The sequence below is a fragment of the Erpetoichthys calabaricus genome, chromosome 2, assembly GCF_900747795.2.
Source record: "Erpetoichthys calabaricus chromosome 2, fErpCal1.3, whole genome shotgun sequence".
Taxonomy (NCBI): Eukaryota; Metazoa; Chordata; class Cladistia; order Polypteriformes; family Polypteridae; genus Erpetoichthys; species Erpetoichthys calabaricus.
In genome coordinates this window covers 199173090-199193468 of record NC_041395.2, presented here as the reverse complement: position 1 = coordinate 199193468, position 20379 = coordinate 199173090, and the positions used below count along the sequence as shown (strand labels likewise).

General features: G+C 39.3%; 1 protein-coding gene across 2 annotated transcripts in view; it reads left to right on the top strand.

Annotated features, from left to right (window-relative positions):
• Positions 1 to 13002, top strand: part of vwa5b2 (von Willebrand factor A domain containing 5B2) — a 41080-nt gene extending 28078 nt beyond the window's left edge. For both annotated transcript variants that reach the window (XM_028793356.2, XM_051922444.1), the window contains 6 exons: positions 4176 to 4313; positions 10723 to 10854; positions 11093 to 11143; positions 11504 to 11603; positions 11746 to 11833; positions 11997 to 13002. In XM_028793356.2, coding sequence (XP_028649189.2) covers positions 4176 to 4313; positions 10723 to 10854; positions 11093 to 11143; positions 11504 to 11603; positions 11746 to 11833; positions 11997 to 12587 — 1100 coding nt within the window. In that variant the 3' untranslated portion in view covers positions 12588 to 13002. The remainder of the gene's footprint in view (positions 1 to 4175; positions 4314 to 10722; positions 10855 to 11092; positions 11144 to 11503; positions 11604 to 11745; positions 11834 to 11996) is intronic.
• The last annotated feature ends 7377 nt before the right edge of the window (positions 13003 to 20379 follow it).

The window sequence follows — 20379 nt, the reverse complement described above, 5'->3', positions numbered from 1 at the left end:
TCCAATGTAGTGAAAAGGTAGTTACATTCAATCATTTTAAATGCTTTTTCTGCATCCAAGGATAATAATATCTCTGGGATGTTTGATTTTGCGGGTGAATATATTACATTAAACAGGCGTCGAATATTAGAAGCTAAGTGTCGGCCTTTAATAAATCCAGTTTGATCTTGTGATATTACCGAAGGCAGCACAGATTTTCAGATTCTTATTACTTTTTTAAATTATAAACTAAAATATCATGAACTCACATCCCGCGAGACAAGACTTTGTGCCAAAAGATTTAATCATGCCTGGGGCCAGAAATAAAAGACAGAGTAGGACAGCTGCTGTACGGGCTTTTAAATGTTCGAAGCACAGTGCAAGATGCAGATCATGTGGCACGGCAGCAGAAGCAAACCAGCAGCAGATCGAGCAAAGAGGAGGTTAAAAAAACTGTATTTGTTTCCCATTGTATCACCGTTTAAGAGGGGGTTTCGGAGGAGCAACTGCGTTTCCTTGGGGTGTATTCAGCCCCCTTCTTCGCAACGCGAGCGGCAGAGACGCAAAGTGGCTGGCACATAGCGCAGGCCAGGGGTGTTGGCAAATGAAGCGAGCAGGGGGTAAGCCCCCTAGTTAGAAATAATTTTAATCTGTTTTCTAACTGGTTAATATTTGTCGTAGAATTAATCCATTTCATTCTATGGATCTGATATCGCCCTATGATTAATAACAGATTAATTATAATTTTTTGCTCCATATCCAGGTGTGTAAAATAAGATGTAATAACTATTAAAAGGATACAGACTCTTTCAAAATCTTAATAAGAAATACTGTGAGTTGCTCCAAAACAATTTGGATAGAATAAATGAAAAGAATAGTCCACCGAAAAAATAGAAAAAAATCCCTGAGACAATGGGCTTCAGTGGTGACCAGATTTAAACAAAAACAAATGTAATAAATCTCAAATTACTCATGTTGCATGATCCAAATGTAAAGTATCCAGTTGTGTGCTTATTGTTCCAACTTGCTGTTGTTGAAGGGTTATTGTGTCTGAATAAACCAGGAGATGGCAATATTAGCAAATATTGTGGTCAAAAGAGAATGTCAGGTCAAAGCTAAAAGAGATAGATGATAATGCAACCAAAACAAAGGGACAATATAAGAATTTGAGTCTAAGGTGAAAAAAGAGTTCAAAAACTGAAAACAAAACCTGACGTTAGACCTACTTGTTCAAGAAACTAACAATTGCTAAAGATGTTGTTTATGTACCTCGGAGATAATGCACAACAGAACCACTACCATATTTACACTGTCAGGTCCAAAAAAGGTCATAAAAGTGATGATTGTGGTCATGTGACACGTCTCCTGTTGTCACATAAACAAAGAACGGAGAGAAACAAAAATGAGAATGAACTTTGTCAAATAAATCAAAATGGTTAAAAACCTTCAGAGCAAATTCTCCATAATAAAAAAACAAAATGACTCAAAATCCATCCATCGTCCAACCCGCTGAATCCGAACACAGGGTCACGGGAGCCAATCCCAGCCAACACAGGGCAGGAACCAATCCTGGGCAGGGTGCCAACCCACCGTAGAACACACACAAACACACCCACACACCAAGCACACACTAGGGCCAATTTAGGATCGTCAATCCACCTAACCTGCATGTCTTTGGACTGTGGGAGGAAACCGGAGCGCCCGGAGGAAACCCACGCAGACACGGGGAGAACATGCAAACTCCACGCAGGGAGGACCCAGGAAGCGAACCCAGGTCCCCAGGTCTCCCAACTGCGAGGCAGCAGCGCTACCCACTGCGCCACCGTGCCTCAAAATATACATGTAAAAAACATATTATTTTTACACTGACAATATTTCAAATACACATATGTTTTTGCTAAAATATTGTAAAACTAACTATAACGGGTTGAAATCTAAGTACAATAATCAATATAGACCTCAGTGCACCATGCAATGCTTATATCTCTGTTATATACCATTTGGTATGGGAATTGTAAAAGCAGTGTTAATGTTTGTGATGCACCATCTTTTGGGATGACAAGTGCCATGTATTTTATTACATAAAATGTTTGTGATGTTTCATCTTTTGGAATAATAGGAATAAAGTAACTGGATGAACACCGCCACACTTATTTTTTTATTAAGCTTATTTTATTAAACTACATTGGAAACTTGTCACATGCACATAGTAAAGTGTGTTCTAAAGAAATTGTGCTTTTGAGTTGAATCTCCACCTTCCCCCTCATTGATTCATCAGGAGACTTGTCTCCATTCTTGTCTGAATGCACTTTGCTGTCAAACATAAAATGGTTTCCCAGAAATGGTTTATTTACAATATTTCAGCAAAAAATTCAGATCTTACTTTAGATATCACTACAAGCATTGGGAGTTACAGTGAGTAACAGATGCAAAACTTAAATTTTGGATGGAATACTTCTTTAGTAAATAAATGAAATATAGTTTCTTTATTTATGTTCCAAAATACATATTGACTTGGTAACACGTGGTCCTCTGGTCCTCAAATAAAGGTGGTTCATATAGAGAAAGCTGAACATTCCCATCATAGTCACACATTCGTTTTCAACTTGAAAAACTCCTGCCCCAGAATGAACACTTTACTGATGTAACTTTTTGTATGTAATTCTCTTCAACTAAACTTTGATGTATGGATGGAAATGCAATGTTTGAATAATCTCCTTGTTTGTTGACATACATTTCTCTGTTGTTGTCTTTCTTGCATGCTGTAACGTTGAGTATGTTTGGCCTATTGATGAGCCATAGTTGTTCAGTTGCTTCATATTAGTCTTACTTCTCATCGTTCTTCATTCCTGAAATTCCGCCTGTATTTGGCTTGATGGTCAGGAGATGTTGCTGCTGGCATTAATTTTCACACCATCACGTGTATAGCACTGTATTTTGTGATTATAATGATCACTGTGGTGTGAGAACACAAGCACAGGTCAGTTTGCATAGGTATTTATCTGTTTTTGTTGCACATGTCGTACTTCACGCTAGTGCTGCTGTTCTTGTTCTTCTTCCTAAGTGTGGCTTCAGCAATGTGCTTCATGCTCAGCAGATGTCACCGCTGTTCTTTTCCTTTCTGCCACATCACCTTCTTGCGCAGTTTGCTGTAAATAGCACATGGTCCCCAGTAATTTCATGAATATTGCCACCACCCACATTTTTAACTTCACCAGTGCATATCACATCACAAGCTTTTGATCAACATTACAGCTCCAGTGGTTCATGAGTAATCATATCACAGATGGACACAACCACATTTTACATACATTGATCAAGTGGATAATAATTGCTTAGCAGGATAAATAATATGAATTATGTGATATGATACTTCCTTAATTTTATGAGTAAGACAGCATATACTTCCAATTTTCTAAACTTTACTTCCGATAGGTTTTTGCAGGTACAGTATATTTCGGTAAATACAAGTTTAGTATATGATTATTATCATTATTAAACTTCTTTTCTTAAATATTATCATCATTTAATAATGCATTACATGTTAAATTATTATCTGAATGATTAGATATTCCATTACTGCTGCTAAGAAGTGTAATAACTCCTCTATGGATAAGATCAAACATTACCACATACCACACTGGAATTTTCAACATTTCCAAAAATTCTGCATAAGTTAATGAACTGTCATTCCCATTTAGAAATTGCCTCATCAGTATGATGTCACAATTGATAATTATGTACATTTCCACAGCATGTCCATATTGCATAAGATCCATCAAAATTGCATATCCAGGGCAGTTTCTGAAATATCTTCTGGAGTCAGCAACACCTGGCTTATGTGAACTGTCTTGCAGAGCTCTCTCTTCTGGCTTCCATTCATCCTGCATGTGTATTGAGCCTCAATACATAGAGTAAGAGATACCTCCTACTAAAGTCTAGAAGCAAGACAATGCTGCCTTCCAGCATTACTATCCTCAAAAATCCAAACAGGGACAATACTTGGTTCAATAACTACTCTTTACTTGAATCCTACTTCCTATTTCCCCAGGCCCTGAATGCCAGGTCAGAACACTGCAACTGTATACTGCGTATTCAGCAACTCCATACATCAGTCATACCTTCTCAGGTAATATCTGCAGTTGTCCTTCATGATGGCTTGCATTAACACCCCAGCATGCATTTTTTCCTTCCAGGGCCATGCAGAAGATACCGCCTGAAAGCCATTCAGACCAGCAAAGCCTGCAACAGCCTCTCTGTATTCACCTCATTTGCACCCGTTGATGCCAACACGCAAGAGGGGTTGCCCACTCTGGTTGAAGTTCACAACTCAGGTAAAAACAGCCTTGCTTTGTTTTCTATATCACCTTGCAGAGAGGGGGGAATCATAAGTTTAAAGTAGGAAGTGTGGGAGAGGAGACACTGGACATATTTGACTCTCATTATGCTAAAGACAAACACTACTGTGAAAAAGTATTTGCCTCTTCCTGATTTCATCTAATATTACAAATGTTTGACACTGAATGTTTTAAGGCCTGCAACCTGAATAACTAATATTACTTTAATATTAAAAGCTGAAATGTAAAATTAAAAGAATACTCTGAAAAATGAAATTTTTTATGTTACATACCCCTTGTAGTTTGTGGGAGACAACAAAAAAATGTATTCTCATGCTTTAGTGAAGAAAGTATAGTTGCCTGCAAAAGTTTGGGCACCCTTAAAATGTCTGTTACTGTGAATAGTTCATTGAGCAGAAGATGAACTGATCACCAAAAGGCATAAAGTTAAACACGCCACATTTCTTTCATATTTTAAGCAAGATTTAATTTTTATTTCCACCATTCACAGGTAGAAAATACCAAAAAAATGAAAAGGGCTTGAAGCAAAAATGTAGGCACCCAACATGGTCAGTACTTAGTAACACCCCCTTTGGCAAGTATCACCACTTGTAAATGTTTTTGTGGCCAGTTAGATCTTTTAATTCTTACTTGGGGTATTTTCGCCCATTCATCCTTGCAAAAGGCTTGTAATTCTGCAAGATTTTTAGACTGTCTTTCACACACTGCTCTTTTGAGATCTATCCACAGATTTTCAATAATGTTTAGGTTGGGGGACTGTGAGGGCCATGGCAAAATTGTCACCTGGCGCCTCTTGAGGTATTCCATTGATTCCATTATAGACTTTGAGGTGTGTTTTTGGATCTTCATCTTGTTGTAGGAGCCAGCCTCCTATTTACTTCAGTTTTTACAAATGGTGTGATGTTTCCTTCCAGAATTTTTATTTAAATCCATTCTTCCCTCTACCAATGACATGTTCCTTGTGCCACTGACTGCAACAGAAGTCCAAAACATGATTCATCCACCCTCATGCTTAATAGTTAGAGAGGTGTTCTTTTCATGGAATTCTGCACTTTTTTTCTCCAAACATAGCTTTGTACATTGCGGCCAAAAAGTTCTATTTTGACATCATTGGTCCACAGGACTTGTTTCCAAAATGCATCAGGCGTGTTTGATGTTAATTTGCAAACTCCAGGTGTTGAATTTTGAAGCTACGATGCAGGAAAGCTTTTCTTCTGCTGACTCTACCATGAAGGTCATTTGCTCCACTCCACAGTTTGTTAAATCTTCATGAAGGTCTTTTGAAGTCAAACAGGGATTTTAAGTTCCCTTTGTCCAATCTAGCCTGCGGTTTCCTAAAGATCACTGTGAATAAGCCATAGCCCTAATTAAGGTCTGAGACCTTGGTAAAAGTTATCTGAGACCTCAAATATCTTGGGGTGCCCAACCTTTTGCACAGTGCTCCTTTCCTTTTTTCACTGTACATTGTACAAAACAAAAACAATTCACTAATCTTGCATAAAATGCTGATAAGAAATATGTTATCTTTAACTTTATACCTTTTGGTTATCAGTTCATCTTCTGCTCACTTAACTATTCACCGTAACAGACATTCTAAGAAAGGATGCCCAAACTTTTACATGCTACAAAGATTCAAACAAAGCAGGAGCCAATAGTGACTAGCATTAGACAACGAGAAAAAGTGTGAAAAATGTCCATAGAAGAAAAAAAGCAATTCTCACACAACTCATGTCGCACAAATCATGCGCTCACTATCATGAAAACATGGAAAATGTATAAATTTTTTGCTAACATATTGTTAAAATAGTATGCTAGATAAACAGGAAAGATACTTTCCCATAATACTGTGCTTTTGAATTGAAGATCCGCTCACCCCCTTATTCATTGGTCAAGAATGCTGTTGTGAATTGAAAAGCACAGTGTTTACCTTGCACACAGAGTTTTTCGGAAGGAAATATTAATAATAATATTTTAGCAAATGTATTTTTCATGTTTTGAGCATAACATATATGTGGATTATGTGACACCAGTAACGGCACACTGCACGATAACATGCAGTAAATTCACTTGACTTGAGCATTCATAGTTTTCATGCTCTTTCTCTGTACGTTTAGCATTCGTTTCCTCAGAGGCTGATGCTTCCTGAGCAGCTCTTGCCTTCTCCACCCTAGCGGCCTGCTTCTTCACTTCTTTCGTCAGCATCTTTTCACGTTAAAATTGATTAAGTCAGTTTTTGTGTTGCAATTACTTAGTACGTTTTCTTGAATTTTTCATCTAAGCTGGCACTTAAGTCTTCAATTTGCCTCAAGAATGATTTAAGATATGAAGAGGTAGAGGAAGTGATGGCGACTCAGCTGACTCGTCGTGGTGGGGGTATTGCCACTGTTTTTAAAAGTATGTTCTTGTGTCGGAGCCTTACAAGGGTTCTATTTAGTAGATCCGAACTGCAACTTTTTGAAGTGTGCAACTCCCCTTCTTTGTTGTTTGCTGTGGTTTATAGACCTCCTGTAATTAATGATATCTTCATTTCTGAATTCTCTGATCTCCTGGCTGATATTACCCTCTCCCATGATAAAGTATTTATTGTTGGTGATTTTAACATACACGTTTGTTGTCAATCGAAACCTTTGGTTAATGACTTTTTATCACTATTGGACTCATTTGATTTTATCCAGCATATTAATACACCAACTCACTCTCTCGGTCACACCCTTGATCTCGTTCTTACACATGATATTTCAGTTAATAATATTGATTTATGCAATGTTTCCTTTACTGATCACTTTTCTATAATGATGGATTTGAATATTACTGTTGATGTTCCTACTAATAGTTGTGCTCCACACTTTTCTCGCTTTTTAAATTCTTATATCCAATTTTAAAACCATATTCTCTAGTCTTGATGTACATGTCCAATATGATGGTATCGATGATTCTGTCTTAGAATTTAATTCTTCTTATAAAATGGTTTTAGACTCAATTGTTCTGCTCAAGATACGCTGTAATAAGAGAAGATCTGCTCCCTGGCTAAATGAAACTACGCGACTTCTACGCCGCGCCTGTCGAACTGCAGAACGGTGTTGGAAAAAAGATGGACTGATTGTTTCTAAACAGATTTTTAGGACTTCTCTATTCAACTTCCAGGTTGCAGTTAAGAAAGCTAAACATGATTTCTTCACTGATTTAGTATCCCGTCATTCTAAGAATTCTAGGGTCTTATTTAATTCAATTAATGCGGCCATTCACCCTCATTCTGTGACAGGGTTAAATAGTACTGTTCTTTCATGTGAGCAGTTTCTTTCATTCTTTGTCAGTAAAATTGATAGTCCGCTGTGGTATTGTTCGAACTGGCTATGAACTTCCTACTGTTAATCATGGCATTGTCTTGGAATCTTTTGATCTTGTGTCACGTTGACAGTTAAAAAGTACTATTGACACCCTTAAACCTACTCTCGGTCCTCTTGATATTGTACCACCACACCTCTTAGTGGAAGCCTTTGATGTTTTGGGTTCACCTCTACTAGCCGTTATCAATGGTTCTGTTAGTGAAGGGGTTGTGCCCTCCTCACTATGCTGTGGTGCGTCCCTGTCTAAAAAAGGCTGAATTAGATCCTGGAGTTTTAGCCAATTTTCGCCCAATTTCCCAATTGCCATTTCTGGTTAAAATATTAGAAAGAATTATTTTTAATCAATTGGTTGATCACCTTAACTCCAATAATTTATGTGAGATCTACCAATCTGGCTTTAGGCGTTATCATAGTGTTGAGACAGCCCTCTGAAAGTATTCAATGACGTCTCTATTATTAATGACTCGGGTGGCACTGCAGTCCTTGTCCTCCTTGACCTGTCCACAGCCTTTGACACTATTGACCATGAGACATTGCTGTTGTGGCTTGAACATCTTATTGGGCTTAAAGGGGCTGCTCTTAACTGGTTCCGGTCATATCTAATTGGTAGACACTTTTCAGTGACTTTAAATTCCTCTTTTTCATCTACTGCTCCTCTTAAATGTGGTGTTCCTCAGGGATCCATTTTGGGTCCTATTTTATTCTCTATATACCTTCACCCTATTGGAGCTATTTTTAAAAAATGTAACATTTCTTTTCACTGCTATGCTGATGATACACAGGTTTATATTCCTGTCTGCAACTCTGCAATGAATCATCTGCACAACTGTATTTTTGAACTAAGATCCTGGATGGCTAATAATTTTCTTGATCTGAATCAAAGTAAAATGGAGGTTCTTATAGTGGGTCCATCAGCTAAAGCCCAAATTGGTCTTGGACTTCTCGGCTCTTTCTCTGTCTTTTGCCAACCTCAAGTCTGCAATCTTGGTGTCATATTTGACAGTAACTTCTCTTTAGGGCAACAGATTAATTCTGTAGTCAAGAGTTGCTTTTTCCAGCTTCATCTTTTAGGTAAGATCAAGCCATTTTTATCTTCTAGTGATCTTGAGGAAGCTACTCATGCTTTTATCTTTTCTCGCCTTGATTACTGCAACTCGCAGTATTCTGGGATTAGCAAATCCCTGATATGCAGGTTACAGTTGGTCCAGAATGCTGCCACTCACTTTCTGGTTGGAGCAAGAAAGTCTGATTCTGTTTCTCCAATATTAGCTTCTTTACACTGGCTGCCTGTCAATTTTTGAATTGATTTTAAAATCTTGTTGCTAGTTTTTAAATCTTTACATGGGCTTGCTCCTGCCAATTTATCTGAATTGTGTGCTTTACACCAGCCATCTAGAGATCTTCTGGTCAGTTGTCTCTTGTTGTCCGTCGTACCAAGTGTAAAACCAAGGGGGACAGGGCTTTTGCAGATGCTGCTCCTCGACTGTGGATGTAATGTACCTCACTACATAAAGGAGTCATCTACAATTGAACTGTTCAAAACAAGATTAAAGACTCATTTCTATTCACTTGCTTTCTGTGACCTTCAGTAATACTGATGATTTCCTCATTGTGATTATGTAATCTTACTTCTATTTATTATTTATTTATGTTCATTTATTTTATTTCCATTTATGTTATGTTAATTGTATGTTTTTTCTTCTATTATTGTAAAGCACTTTGGCCACAGCATTCCTATGTTGTTTTAAATGTGCTATATAAATAAATTGACATTGACATCATGTAGTATATGTGTACCAAATTTCAGGTCAATAGTTCAAACGGTTTGCGAGCTACAGGTGTTTCAAATCCTGGACAGACAAACGGACAGCCATGGTAGCGTATTATATATAAAGATGAGTTACGTGATTTTTTTTTTCTTCTTCCTTTCATGGACTTTCACACTGTTTTCCATTATCCAGCATTGGTCATTATTGAGCCCTGTTCAATCAGAATCTTTGTCATGTACCTTCTCCACTAAAATATGATAATACATTTTTTTTGGCCACCACTATAAACTAAAAGGGATAAGTAACATTTAAAAAAATCATTTTATTATTTTAAAGGGCACATGAGTGAACAAATAACACTTTTGAACTTAATACATGTATCTAGTGAAAAATGTTATGCAATGGCAGTGGTCACTGTGTTAAAAAAATAATTGGCCCCTAGTTAAATCAACCCAATTAAAGGGAGTTAGTTGATTGAACACAGCCAGGCTTGATTACAGGCAGCCCTGTTTAATACAAAACCCCCCCTTACTTGAACCCGTGCCCATGCAGACATGGGGAGAACATGAAAACTCCATGTAGGGAGGACCTGGGGCAAACAGCCGGGTCTCCTTACTGCCACTGTGCCACCCCCAAACCCTGGCTAACCAACAGGAACGTACAATAAAAATGTGTATTGTGTTTCTCAAGTAGCACATTCCAGGAGAATGTTCAATGGACAGATAAAACAAAAATTAAACTTTTTAGATGACATGGGTCTTGCCATGTCTGGCATAAAGTAAGTGTTCCTTTCCACATCAAAGCAACAGTTAAAGATGGTGGTGGCAGTGTAATTATGTGGGGATGCTTTGCTGCCTCAGGAGCTGGATGGTTTGCAATAATTGATGGAGCCATGAATTCTGCTCTTTATCAGAAATTTCTTATAGACAATATCTGGTTGTCAATCTTGAGCTGAAACATAGTCAGTTCAGACAGCAAAACAATGTCTTAAAACATAAAAGAAAATCCACATCAAAATGGCTGAAAAAAGCCAAGTATTTTTCTGTTTGAAGGTATTGCAGCTCCATTTGGGGCAACCTAAGGAGGCAATTGTATTTTCACTCAAAGTACTCAGTACCATTGTTCATTATTAAATGACAGTATTTAAAAAGCTTTGCTATATGTTCGCCTAAGTGCCCTTTATCTAATATTACATTTTTTTGAAGACCTGATCACATTGTTAAAAACTGGCATTTGGTGTTAACTTCTTACCACTCCTGTTCTCTATAGTGACCCGACTTGGCTCTCACCGGTCCTCTCGTTCTGGAAGCAGTCGGCGCCAGCGGACTTACTCAGTGGGCTTAGGCCGGCGGCTGTCCAGCCGTGAATCTGAAGAAATGGACGATACCTCTGTTTCCATTGGTAGGCCTACTTGTGTAATAGACCACACTTAGCTCTTCCTGTGTTGGTGCCCCTGGTCTACCACCAGTACCATGTAGTCCAGTGGCAGTCCACACTTGGCCCACAACCTGACCAGCCAGCAGGAATCTAAACTGGGTGGCTGGCATGTGGCTGATGGAACACAGTACCCTTTTGGGAGGTAGTAGGGCACAAATACTGAATGAAACATTGTTCTGACTAAATTCTTGTGTTTCCCCAGAGAAAGATGATACGCCTGCTTCACCTTGCAGTACAGTCTCATGGGACAGCAGTAAGTAGCATCAACACTTTATATATTATAAATATTTGCACACATCCATTAAAGTTCTTAATATTGTTGTGGGGTTCAGACCCAACACTTACTCTTCCATGCCATCTGTATAGTCCAAATACTATAACATGGTAATTGCCCAGCTTCTCTGGGCACAATCTAGGTCAACTGGAATTGGAATTTAATGGTGGGTGGTGGACAGTGTCACCCACTCAAAAACAGAGAATGTGTTAAACAAAGCAGACACCAAGTTGCCTCCTCAACACAAGTCAATAAGCAAACAGAACTCCCACCTCATCAACTTTAACAAAAAAGTGTCTGCACTTTCCTGCCTACTTGCACCATCTCTTCTATATCCAGGTACAGGTGGCAGTGTGTACCCAGGGAGCCCCTTGGCATTTTCAGCAAAGTCCCAGAGCTCAGCAGATAGCCGTTCAGCAGAGAGCTTTTTTGGATCCAGGTAGGCATCCAAGCTTTACTCGTCACCAATTACTGACTATATATGACCCTGAATGTGCTGCACTACCTTGGCACCCTAAAGGGTACTTTCCTACTTATGCTTTTCACTCCCAATCAAACTGATCCCTTACCTCTTTACCCAGATTCAGCCTCGCCAAGTTACGCAGTTCAAGTTTTTCAGGAAAATCTGTACCACTTGGTCCCATGGAGGCTGTTGATTATCTGCCTCTGGTAAGCATATTGATGTTTCTTCTCTTCGTCTTCTCAGCAAGAATGGTATCCAGTCACAAACTTCTCAAAACCACCCACCAGCCGATGCACCTGAAGCTAGATTTAGAGATTACTGCTAAGAGTATCCTAAGGACACTAAAAAAAAAATCTTTTCACCTTCTAGGTGCGACTCCAGCTGGCATCGGGTGCCTTTGTCCTGAACGAGTCATATTCGGAGCAGATCCACATCCCACTGGAGCGTCTCAAGAGGGCCTCGCCCTTTTTTAGCCACCGCACCAGCCTCAGCCCTCCATCTCAATGCACCTCACCTCATGCCTCAGCTGCTCGACCACGGGACAGCAAAATGTTTCCATCGGACACTATTAAGACTGTTGAACCCTTTGGACCTGATGAGCAACCATCATCTTCAGGTCATGACTTCTGTGCCGGGCTCCAACAAGCTGACAGTGGACGGGGCTCAGAGACAGATGTTCAGTCTGAAGAGGGTGGGCTGTTGGCTGAACAGGACCTAGAGGGCACAAGCTGGGCAACTGCAGTTGCACTGGCCTACCTTGAGCACCGCTGTGCCAGCTTCTTTGTAGAGTGGGAACTTATTGCTGCCAAGGCTGAATGCTGGTTGCATGAGCAGCAGCTCCCAGAAGGAGTGAGTTTGGCCAGTCTCAAGGGGGCAGCCCACCAGCTTTTCTTGCTTCTTCGTCACTGGGATGAAAACATCAAGCTCAACATGCTGTGCTACAACCCTAATAATGTCTGAGTTGGTCAGTCTGGTGAACAGCTCCAAATCTTGTTGGCAAAGGAGGCAAAAAGCCCTTTTGAGAGGAGCTGGGCTAGAGCTGGCCAAATGTCCACCAGCGATCATGAAGCACTCACTTAACAGTCCTACGGCTGCCATGAATACTCTGTTGGTCACTCTGCTTTCTTTTTGCCTGCATGACTATCAGAAGAGAGTCTTGCATCATCCATCCCACTTACAGCAAACAATTTTGAAGTCAACGTCACACCGTATCTAACCAGTTACAAAAATCAATTTTTATTTCTAAAATGTTTGCATTTAACAATAAAATACTACAAGACTTTATCATCATGCTGTTTTTTTTTTTTTTTTTTAATAATACTGTGGTGAAATACTTCATACAGTGTTGGGCAAGGGAGGAAACATCTAGACATAAATTGCCTGAGGGGTTTGTGTATGTGTCACAAATCCAGCACCACATGAGTCAATGTGTGACCGCAAATAATTTCACTCAATATACTGAAAATAAAAATAATTAGATTGAGCATTTGTAATCTGCTTTAAATTATGGGTATTTAGCTGACACTGTTAATGCAAACAGCCTCTATTGTATATAGTGCTGTTCTTTAGTGAACCCCATTCCAAGTCACTTTACAAATAAATAATGCATGATTTTGTTTTTCATTTTAAAAGTATGACAATTACCTACTCTATGACCCGGAGCAAAGTCACCTAAAGAGTTGCCACCAAACTTGCGGTTTACAAGACTGGGCAGGGAATGGAAGCAAATATTTAAGATGCACATACTTGATGGCAGCACTAATCAGACACCGGGAAGAATGAGAGACAGTGGCGTAACTATAGCCAGTACAGATGGACATTGGGACAGATGGGGCTGGGGGGCCCACAGTGTCTACATGGTTACTATTTATTATTAATATGCTTACCTTCTTAACATTAGATTATCATCCCCACAACTCCAGAAAGCATTATTATGACCATTGACTTTTTAAGTAGCTTGATGCATCTCATTGATGGAAGTCACTTTAAATTTAATTGAATCCAATTTCTAAATGGTGACTAATTTATTTTTGCCCTATGGCCCATCAAGTATTTAATTATGCCTTTGATACGAGGTAAATGAAACTGATGAACACAACAGCATCTGTCTTCATGAGTATCTTCAAAGTATCAAACACTAAATGGTGTCCCCTTCCACCTTGTCACTCACTAATGTTTGAAAGCAGGCCTTGACACAGCATGCTGGACCAGAGTAGGACAGTGGAGACTTATAATAAATGAGTGAGTTTCTCAATGTAACTCCACTGAGGTCTTGCATTGATGGAAATCAGCAACTGCACTGCCAGTGAGCAGAAGCACTAAACTGCAGGAAATTTCTTTGACACACTTCTATTTTGAGGTGAATAGTACTTTATGTTGTTTAAGGTTATGTGTTCAAAATGTCCGCCCAATGTTGTCTCATAGCAGAGTAACCTTTTCCAGTACACACCATGCTATTTGAAAATTCTCTTTTTTTTCTCCTTACTCTGGGTAGAATGCTTAAGTATTTTTTTCACATATAATGCCTTTCACATGTCAGTGAAACCTTGACATTGTGGAGGAAAATATGGGTTAAGTTACTGCTGCAAGAATAATTTTTTGGAATTTGTTAAACTAAAAAGTAAATCTAATTATGAACACCATGTTTGCATGCAAGTTTAGTCATAAGTGTACCTAGAAGCAAAGTACCTTACACAAAAAGTAAAAGTTGGACGTAGTTGTTGTGTCAACCCATCTGAGGCCAAATGCTCTTGGCACTTGGGCAAAATGAAATGCTTAGCTGTTAACTGATCACCACTTGGTGGTGTGCTAGCTCACACCGATGGAGAGTCTGCCAAACAGAACTGAACTACATATACAGATAAGTGAGAGTATGTTGGGAAAGAACAGCAGATGTTTGTGTTGGAATGAAACTCAGAAGAGGTTAGACACATGGAGTCTGAATGGACCACATTCAAGATCTGAAGAGTGGAAACAACTGCAAGGAGCTGTGGCCAAAATGTGGTTGGTGTCTGTCATCTTCAGAAACAGCTGCAAGACACCAGCAATAAGGAAAGTCACCAATCTGAAGAAAGAGGTCTTCCCTGCAATGTTAGCAGAAGAGCCTCTGGATTTTACTGTGAGGCCAACAAATGTAGCAGTTACAGGAGTAGCCAAAGTGAATATAGAATGGTAAGTCCATGAATAATTCTGGTAAACTATCTCAAGGGTTCTCAATATCGGTCCTGGGGGCCCACCATGGCTTCAGGTTTTTGTTCCAACCAGATTCGTAATCAGTGACAACACCTGATAACACTGATCTCAATTAATTAGCTGGTGTTTCTTTTTCCTCTTCTCTTATTCTACATTAAGAAAGCACCGCAGCATGATTTTTACATTTATAAGACATTTAGGAATATTTCCACTTAAATGCTTAACTACCTTTTGTTGATTTCATTATATTTTGCCCTTTCTCTGGAAAGTTTGCTCCCTTCATTGTATCTTAATAATGACAACCAGCAGAGCAGACAGCCAGGCAAACAACACTGAATAATCAAAGGCTGCAACTACTTTAGCGTTAGTCCCACCAATTAGAAAGTAATGAATTAATTAAACAATTAGAACACCCGGCAAAAAATAGATTGAAAATCCATCCATCCATTATCCAACCCACTATATCCTAATACAGGGGTCTGCTGGAGCCAATCCCAGCCAGCACATGGCACAAGGCAGGAACAAATCCCCAGGCAGGGCGTCAGCCCACTGCAGGGCGCGCACACACACACACACGTACGTAGCACACATTAGGGACAATTTAGGATCGCTAATCCACCTAACCTGCATGTCTTTGGACTGTGGGAGGAAACCGGAGCACCTGGAGGAAACCCACACAGACATGGGGACAACAGGCAAACTCCACGCAGGGAGGACCCAGGAAGCGAACACAGGTCTCCTTACTGCAGGGCAGCAGTGCTACCAATGCGCCACCGTGCCGCCCAGATTGAAAATCAAGAAGAAAATATTGTTAAAAAGAAAAAAAATACATTATTCTCAAAACTGCTTGGTACATTTTTATATTATACTAGCAAAATACCCGCGCTTCGCTGCGGAATAGTAGAGTGTTAAAGAGGTTATGAAAAAGAAAAGGAAACATTTTAAAAATAACATAACATGATTGTCAATGTAATTGTGTTGTCATTGTTATGAGTTTTGCTGTGATTATTATATATATATATATATATATATATATATATATATATATATATATATATATATATATATATATACACACACATACATACACAGACACACAAACATATATATATATATATATATATATATATATATATATATATATATATACACAGATACACACATACATACATATACATACATACATATATTATATATATATATATATATATATATATATATACACACACACACACACACACAGACACATATATATATATATACGTATATATATTTACATATCCAATTTCCAAACTACCTTTCCTGTGAAAATTACTCGAAAAAGTAGTTTATGAGCAATTAATTCACCACCTACAGGACCATCAGGTAATGGACCTTTTTCAGTCAGGCTTTAGGCCCCAACACAGCACAGAAACCGCGCATTTACGTGTCCTAAATGATGTCCTTTTGGCATTGGACTCAGGACTCTACGTGATTATGGTTCTTCTCGATTTATCTGCTGCCTTCGACACAATCGACCACGACATCATGATCTCCCGACTCGAATCCTGGGTTGGTGTATCTGGCTTAGCCCTCGACTGGTTCAGGTCATATTTCTGCAACAGGACTCTTAGAGTCATGCTAGATGATTTTTCATCTGAATCAGTACCACTCCCATGTGGTGTCCCCCAGGGTTCCATTTTGGGGCCACTACTTTTTTCAATTTACATCCTGCCTTTAGGTGCAATTTTTAGAAAACATGCAATCTCGTTTCACCTATATGCTGATGACTGCCAAATTTATTTCTCCCTCAAGTCAACTGACTCCACTAAACCTCTTCTCAACTGCTTATCTGACATTAAGGACTGGCTGGCTGTAAACTTCCTTCACCTGAACGATTCAAAAACCGAGGTCATTGTTTTTAGTCCCCGACCGCAAACAGACCCTACCCCTTGACCTCGACTTTCTTCCCATTCCAGTAACTTCGTCTGTTTCCAATCTTGGAATCAAAATGGATATGGTCCTGAAAATGGATGCTCAAGTCAACAGCACAGTAAAATCCTGCTTTTTCCATCTCAGGCGAATTGCCAAACTCAAACCAATTCTGCCTTACCACCTCCTGGAATCAGTAATCCATGCATTCATTACGTCCCGGCTCGACTATTCTAATTCCTGCCTATATGGTATTAGTAAAGCCACTCTTTCGAGACTCCAATTGGTTCAAAATGCGGCTGCAAGACTTTTAACTGGAAGCAGCAGAAGCAAACACATTACACCGATTTTAAAAACCCTACACTGGCTGCCGGTTAGTTTCAGAATTGATTTTAAGATACTCCTCTTAACCTATAAGGCACTAAATGGTCTAGCCCCTGCCTACTTGAGTGTCTTGCTCCATCGTCACAATCCCCCTCGTGTTCTTAGATCCGCAGATCAGCTGCTCCTAACCGTTCCCAAGGCACATTTTAAAGCTTGTGGTGAAAGGGCTTTTTCTGTCTGTGCACCCAAGCTCTGGAACTCCTTACCTTTAGTGGTTAGGCAGGCCGCTTCAGTCACCACATTCAAATCAAACCTAAAAACTCACTTCTTCACATTGGCTTTTAATTCTTAACCTGTCTTATTCCCACTTGCTTTTTGCTATTTCTCTGTTTTATTGGGTCCCCTGACCTGTTTTTTTTAGTGTCTCTGTTTTAATTCTCTCTTAATGTTTGGTTTTTTTTTTTTTTTTTTAATTTTTTGCTTTTAGTCTTGCTTGTTTTAACTGTACAGCGCTTCGGTCAGTTGTAATGCTGTGTTTTTAAGCGCTTAACAAATAAAAATGGTATGGTATATACATATATATATATTATATATATATATACATACATACATACATACATACATACATACATACATACATATATACACACACACACACATATCTCCATATATATATATATATATATATATATATATATATATTTCAAAATCCCCGCGCTTTGCAGCGGCGAAGTACTGCTTTTAAATTTTTATTAAGAAGAAAAGAAAACCTTTTTAAACTGAGGGAAAATATACCAATAACAATTTGTTAAGGATCTGTTTTTTTGTGAAGCTGTCTTTACACAGCTTCTCCGCTGTTTTATAAACGAGCGCCATATAAGACCGTCCTTTCTGCTTGCTTCGCGGTTCTGTAGTGGTTTATTGTTCGTCTATTACGATTGTTTTTATAAACGAACGTCATATAAGGCCATCCTTTTTCCTTGCTTTGCCAAGGAAACAGCCTTTTTATTTAATGCACGGGTTCTCCGTTGTTTCATTGTTTGTTTATTACGATTGTTATAGTTGTCTTTGTATACCACGTTGTTAGTTGAGCACTCCGGTTGGAATATGACCAAGCCGTGGAATCTTACTGTTGAGAATGCAATGTATAGTTGTACAGGAGAAAAATGGCAATCTTTTGTAGGTCTATGAACTTAATTTATGCCTGTATGCGTCAGTCGCTTCATATTCTTTTCGTACCTTATCAATTGTGTAATGTGTTTTTTGAACAGGTTTGATTCATCGAAGTGATCACTCGTGCTGTGTTCAGTCAGTTGACGTGAGCCGCTCTCTTGTGTGATGTTGCAATGTCCACGGCTTTATTTAATGTTAGCTAAGACCCGGCACTTAAAAGTTTCTCGCTACAGCAATTTTAACTCTGTTTCAAAGTGATCCAAAGTCTCATTTATACCTCGTGTCTTCTCATTAAACTTGTATCTCGCGAATATGGTATTGCAAACGGCAGGGGGAGCGTTTCTATAAACTTAATTTAAACTTATGGTTTACATATGCGTCACTTGCTCGCTTCTTATTGCTTCGCTGCCTTCTCAATTGTGTAATGAATGTTTTCTTCAGCGCTCTTTGTGGCTGTTCCTTGTTTTCAGTTCACGTGATTACGTAGGAGGCGTGATGACGCGATACGCGACTCCGCCTCCCATGGCCATCGAGCTGCACTCCATTACAGTATATGGACAAAAAAGAGGTTCCAGTTATGACCATTACGTGTACAATTTCGAAATGAAACCTGCCTAACTTTTGTAAGTAAGCTGTAAGGAATGAGCCTGCCAAATTTCAGCCTTCCACCTACGCGGGAAGTTGGAGAATTAGTGATTAGTGAGTGAGTGAGTCAGTGAGGGCTTTGCCTTTTATTAGTATAGACTAGCAAAATACCCGCGCTTCGCAGCGGCAAAGTACTGCTTTAAAATTTTTATTAAGAAGAAAAGTAAACCTTTTTAAACTGAGGGAAAATATATCAATAATTATTTGTTAAGGATCTCTTTGTATACCACATTGTCAGTTCGGCCCTCCAGTTGTAATATGACCAAGCTGTGCACTGAGCTTACTCTTGAGCATGCAACATATAGTTGGCCATATGAAAAGCAATCTTGCCTCAAATCAATGCCAACCTTTTGTAGGGTCTGTCCCTGAGACTTATTAATTGTCATTGCGAAGCAGAGCCTTACTGGAAATTGGAGGCGTTTGAATTGAAATGGGTTTCATCGATAACTTCGCATCCAGCTTTTGAGAGTTTAAACATTCATAAACATCAAAGTGTCCACTACTCAAATCGTCACCTGTGAATCTAAGATGTTTAAGAGACATTGGCGGTTGTCCAAAGGTGTAAAATATTTGGCCATTTCGGTACACTTGAAAGCGACAACTGAACAATTTAGCGTCAGCCATCAACTCACATGCAGAACCATAGGTGAAGGGCTTAAGCATTTCACTCTTCTAGTGCTCCTGTTTAGTATAATTATCTCCTGTACCGTCATCAGTCCACACCTTGAACCTGTCCCAGTCATTCAATACATAAGACACAATGTTCCTCCGGATATCAAGAGTGAGCCTGATATGGCCGTGCAAAAAGTAACACAGAGAATGGAAAAGGCAGTCACCATCTCCGGACATGGAAACCACTCGGTAAGTGACAGTTCTTTGATCGATGGTGATCACCTCGATAGACATGTTAATGGAGGTACGGTTAGAACGATAAAGGAAATGGGTACCTGAACAATGTAAACTGTCTAAAATACCTACACAATAACTGTAATCGTAATAAACAACAATAAAACAGCGGAGAAGCTGTGGATTAAATAAAAAGGCTGCAGTTATCAGCAGGGAGACGTGAAAACCGTGGCGAAGCAAGGAAGGGAATGAAGAGACCGGAGCGACAGATGGCCTTATATAGGCAGGCAGCCAACTATGTGGGAGGCGTGGGGATAGGGGACCCAACGCCGTCTCTCACGGCGACCAAGCTGCAGGCTATGGACGTATATATATATATGTAAGTAGGATTCAGTTAGCGTAGGGAACACGCGTACCAAATTTCTTGAAGATGGGCCCATAAGTAACAAAGACCGTTGGAAAGTTCAATATGGCGGCCGACAGTGGCGTCATACTACCGAAATAAGTACGTACATCGGTTTTGGTTAGCGCAAGGAAACCGCCTACCAAATTTCATGAAGATGGGGACATAAATAAGAAAGTTTAACATGGCGGCCGTTGTCAACCGTTATGACCGTTATGCGTAGAATTTCGAATTGAAACCTGCTTAACTTTTGTAAGT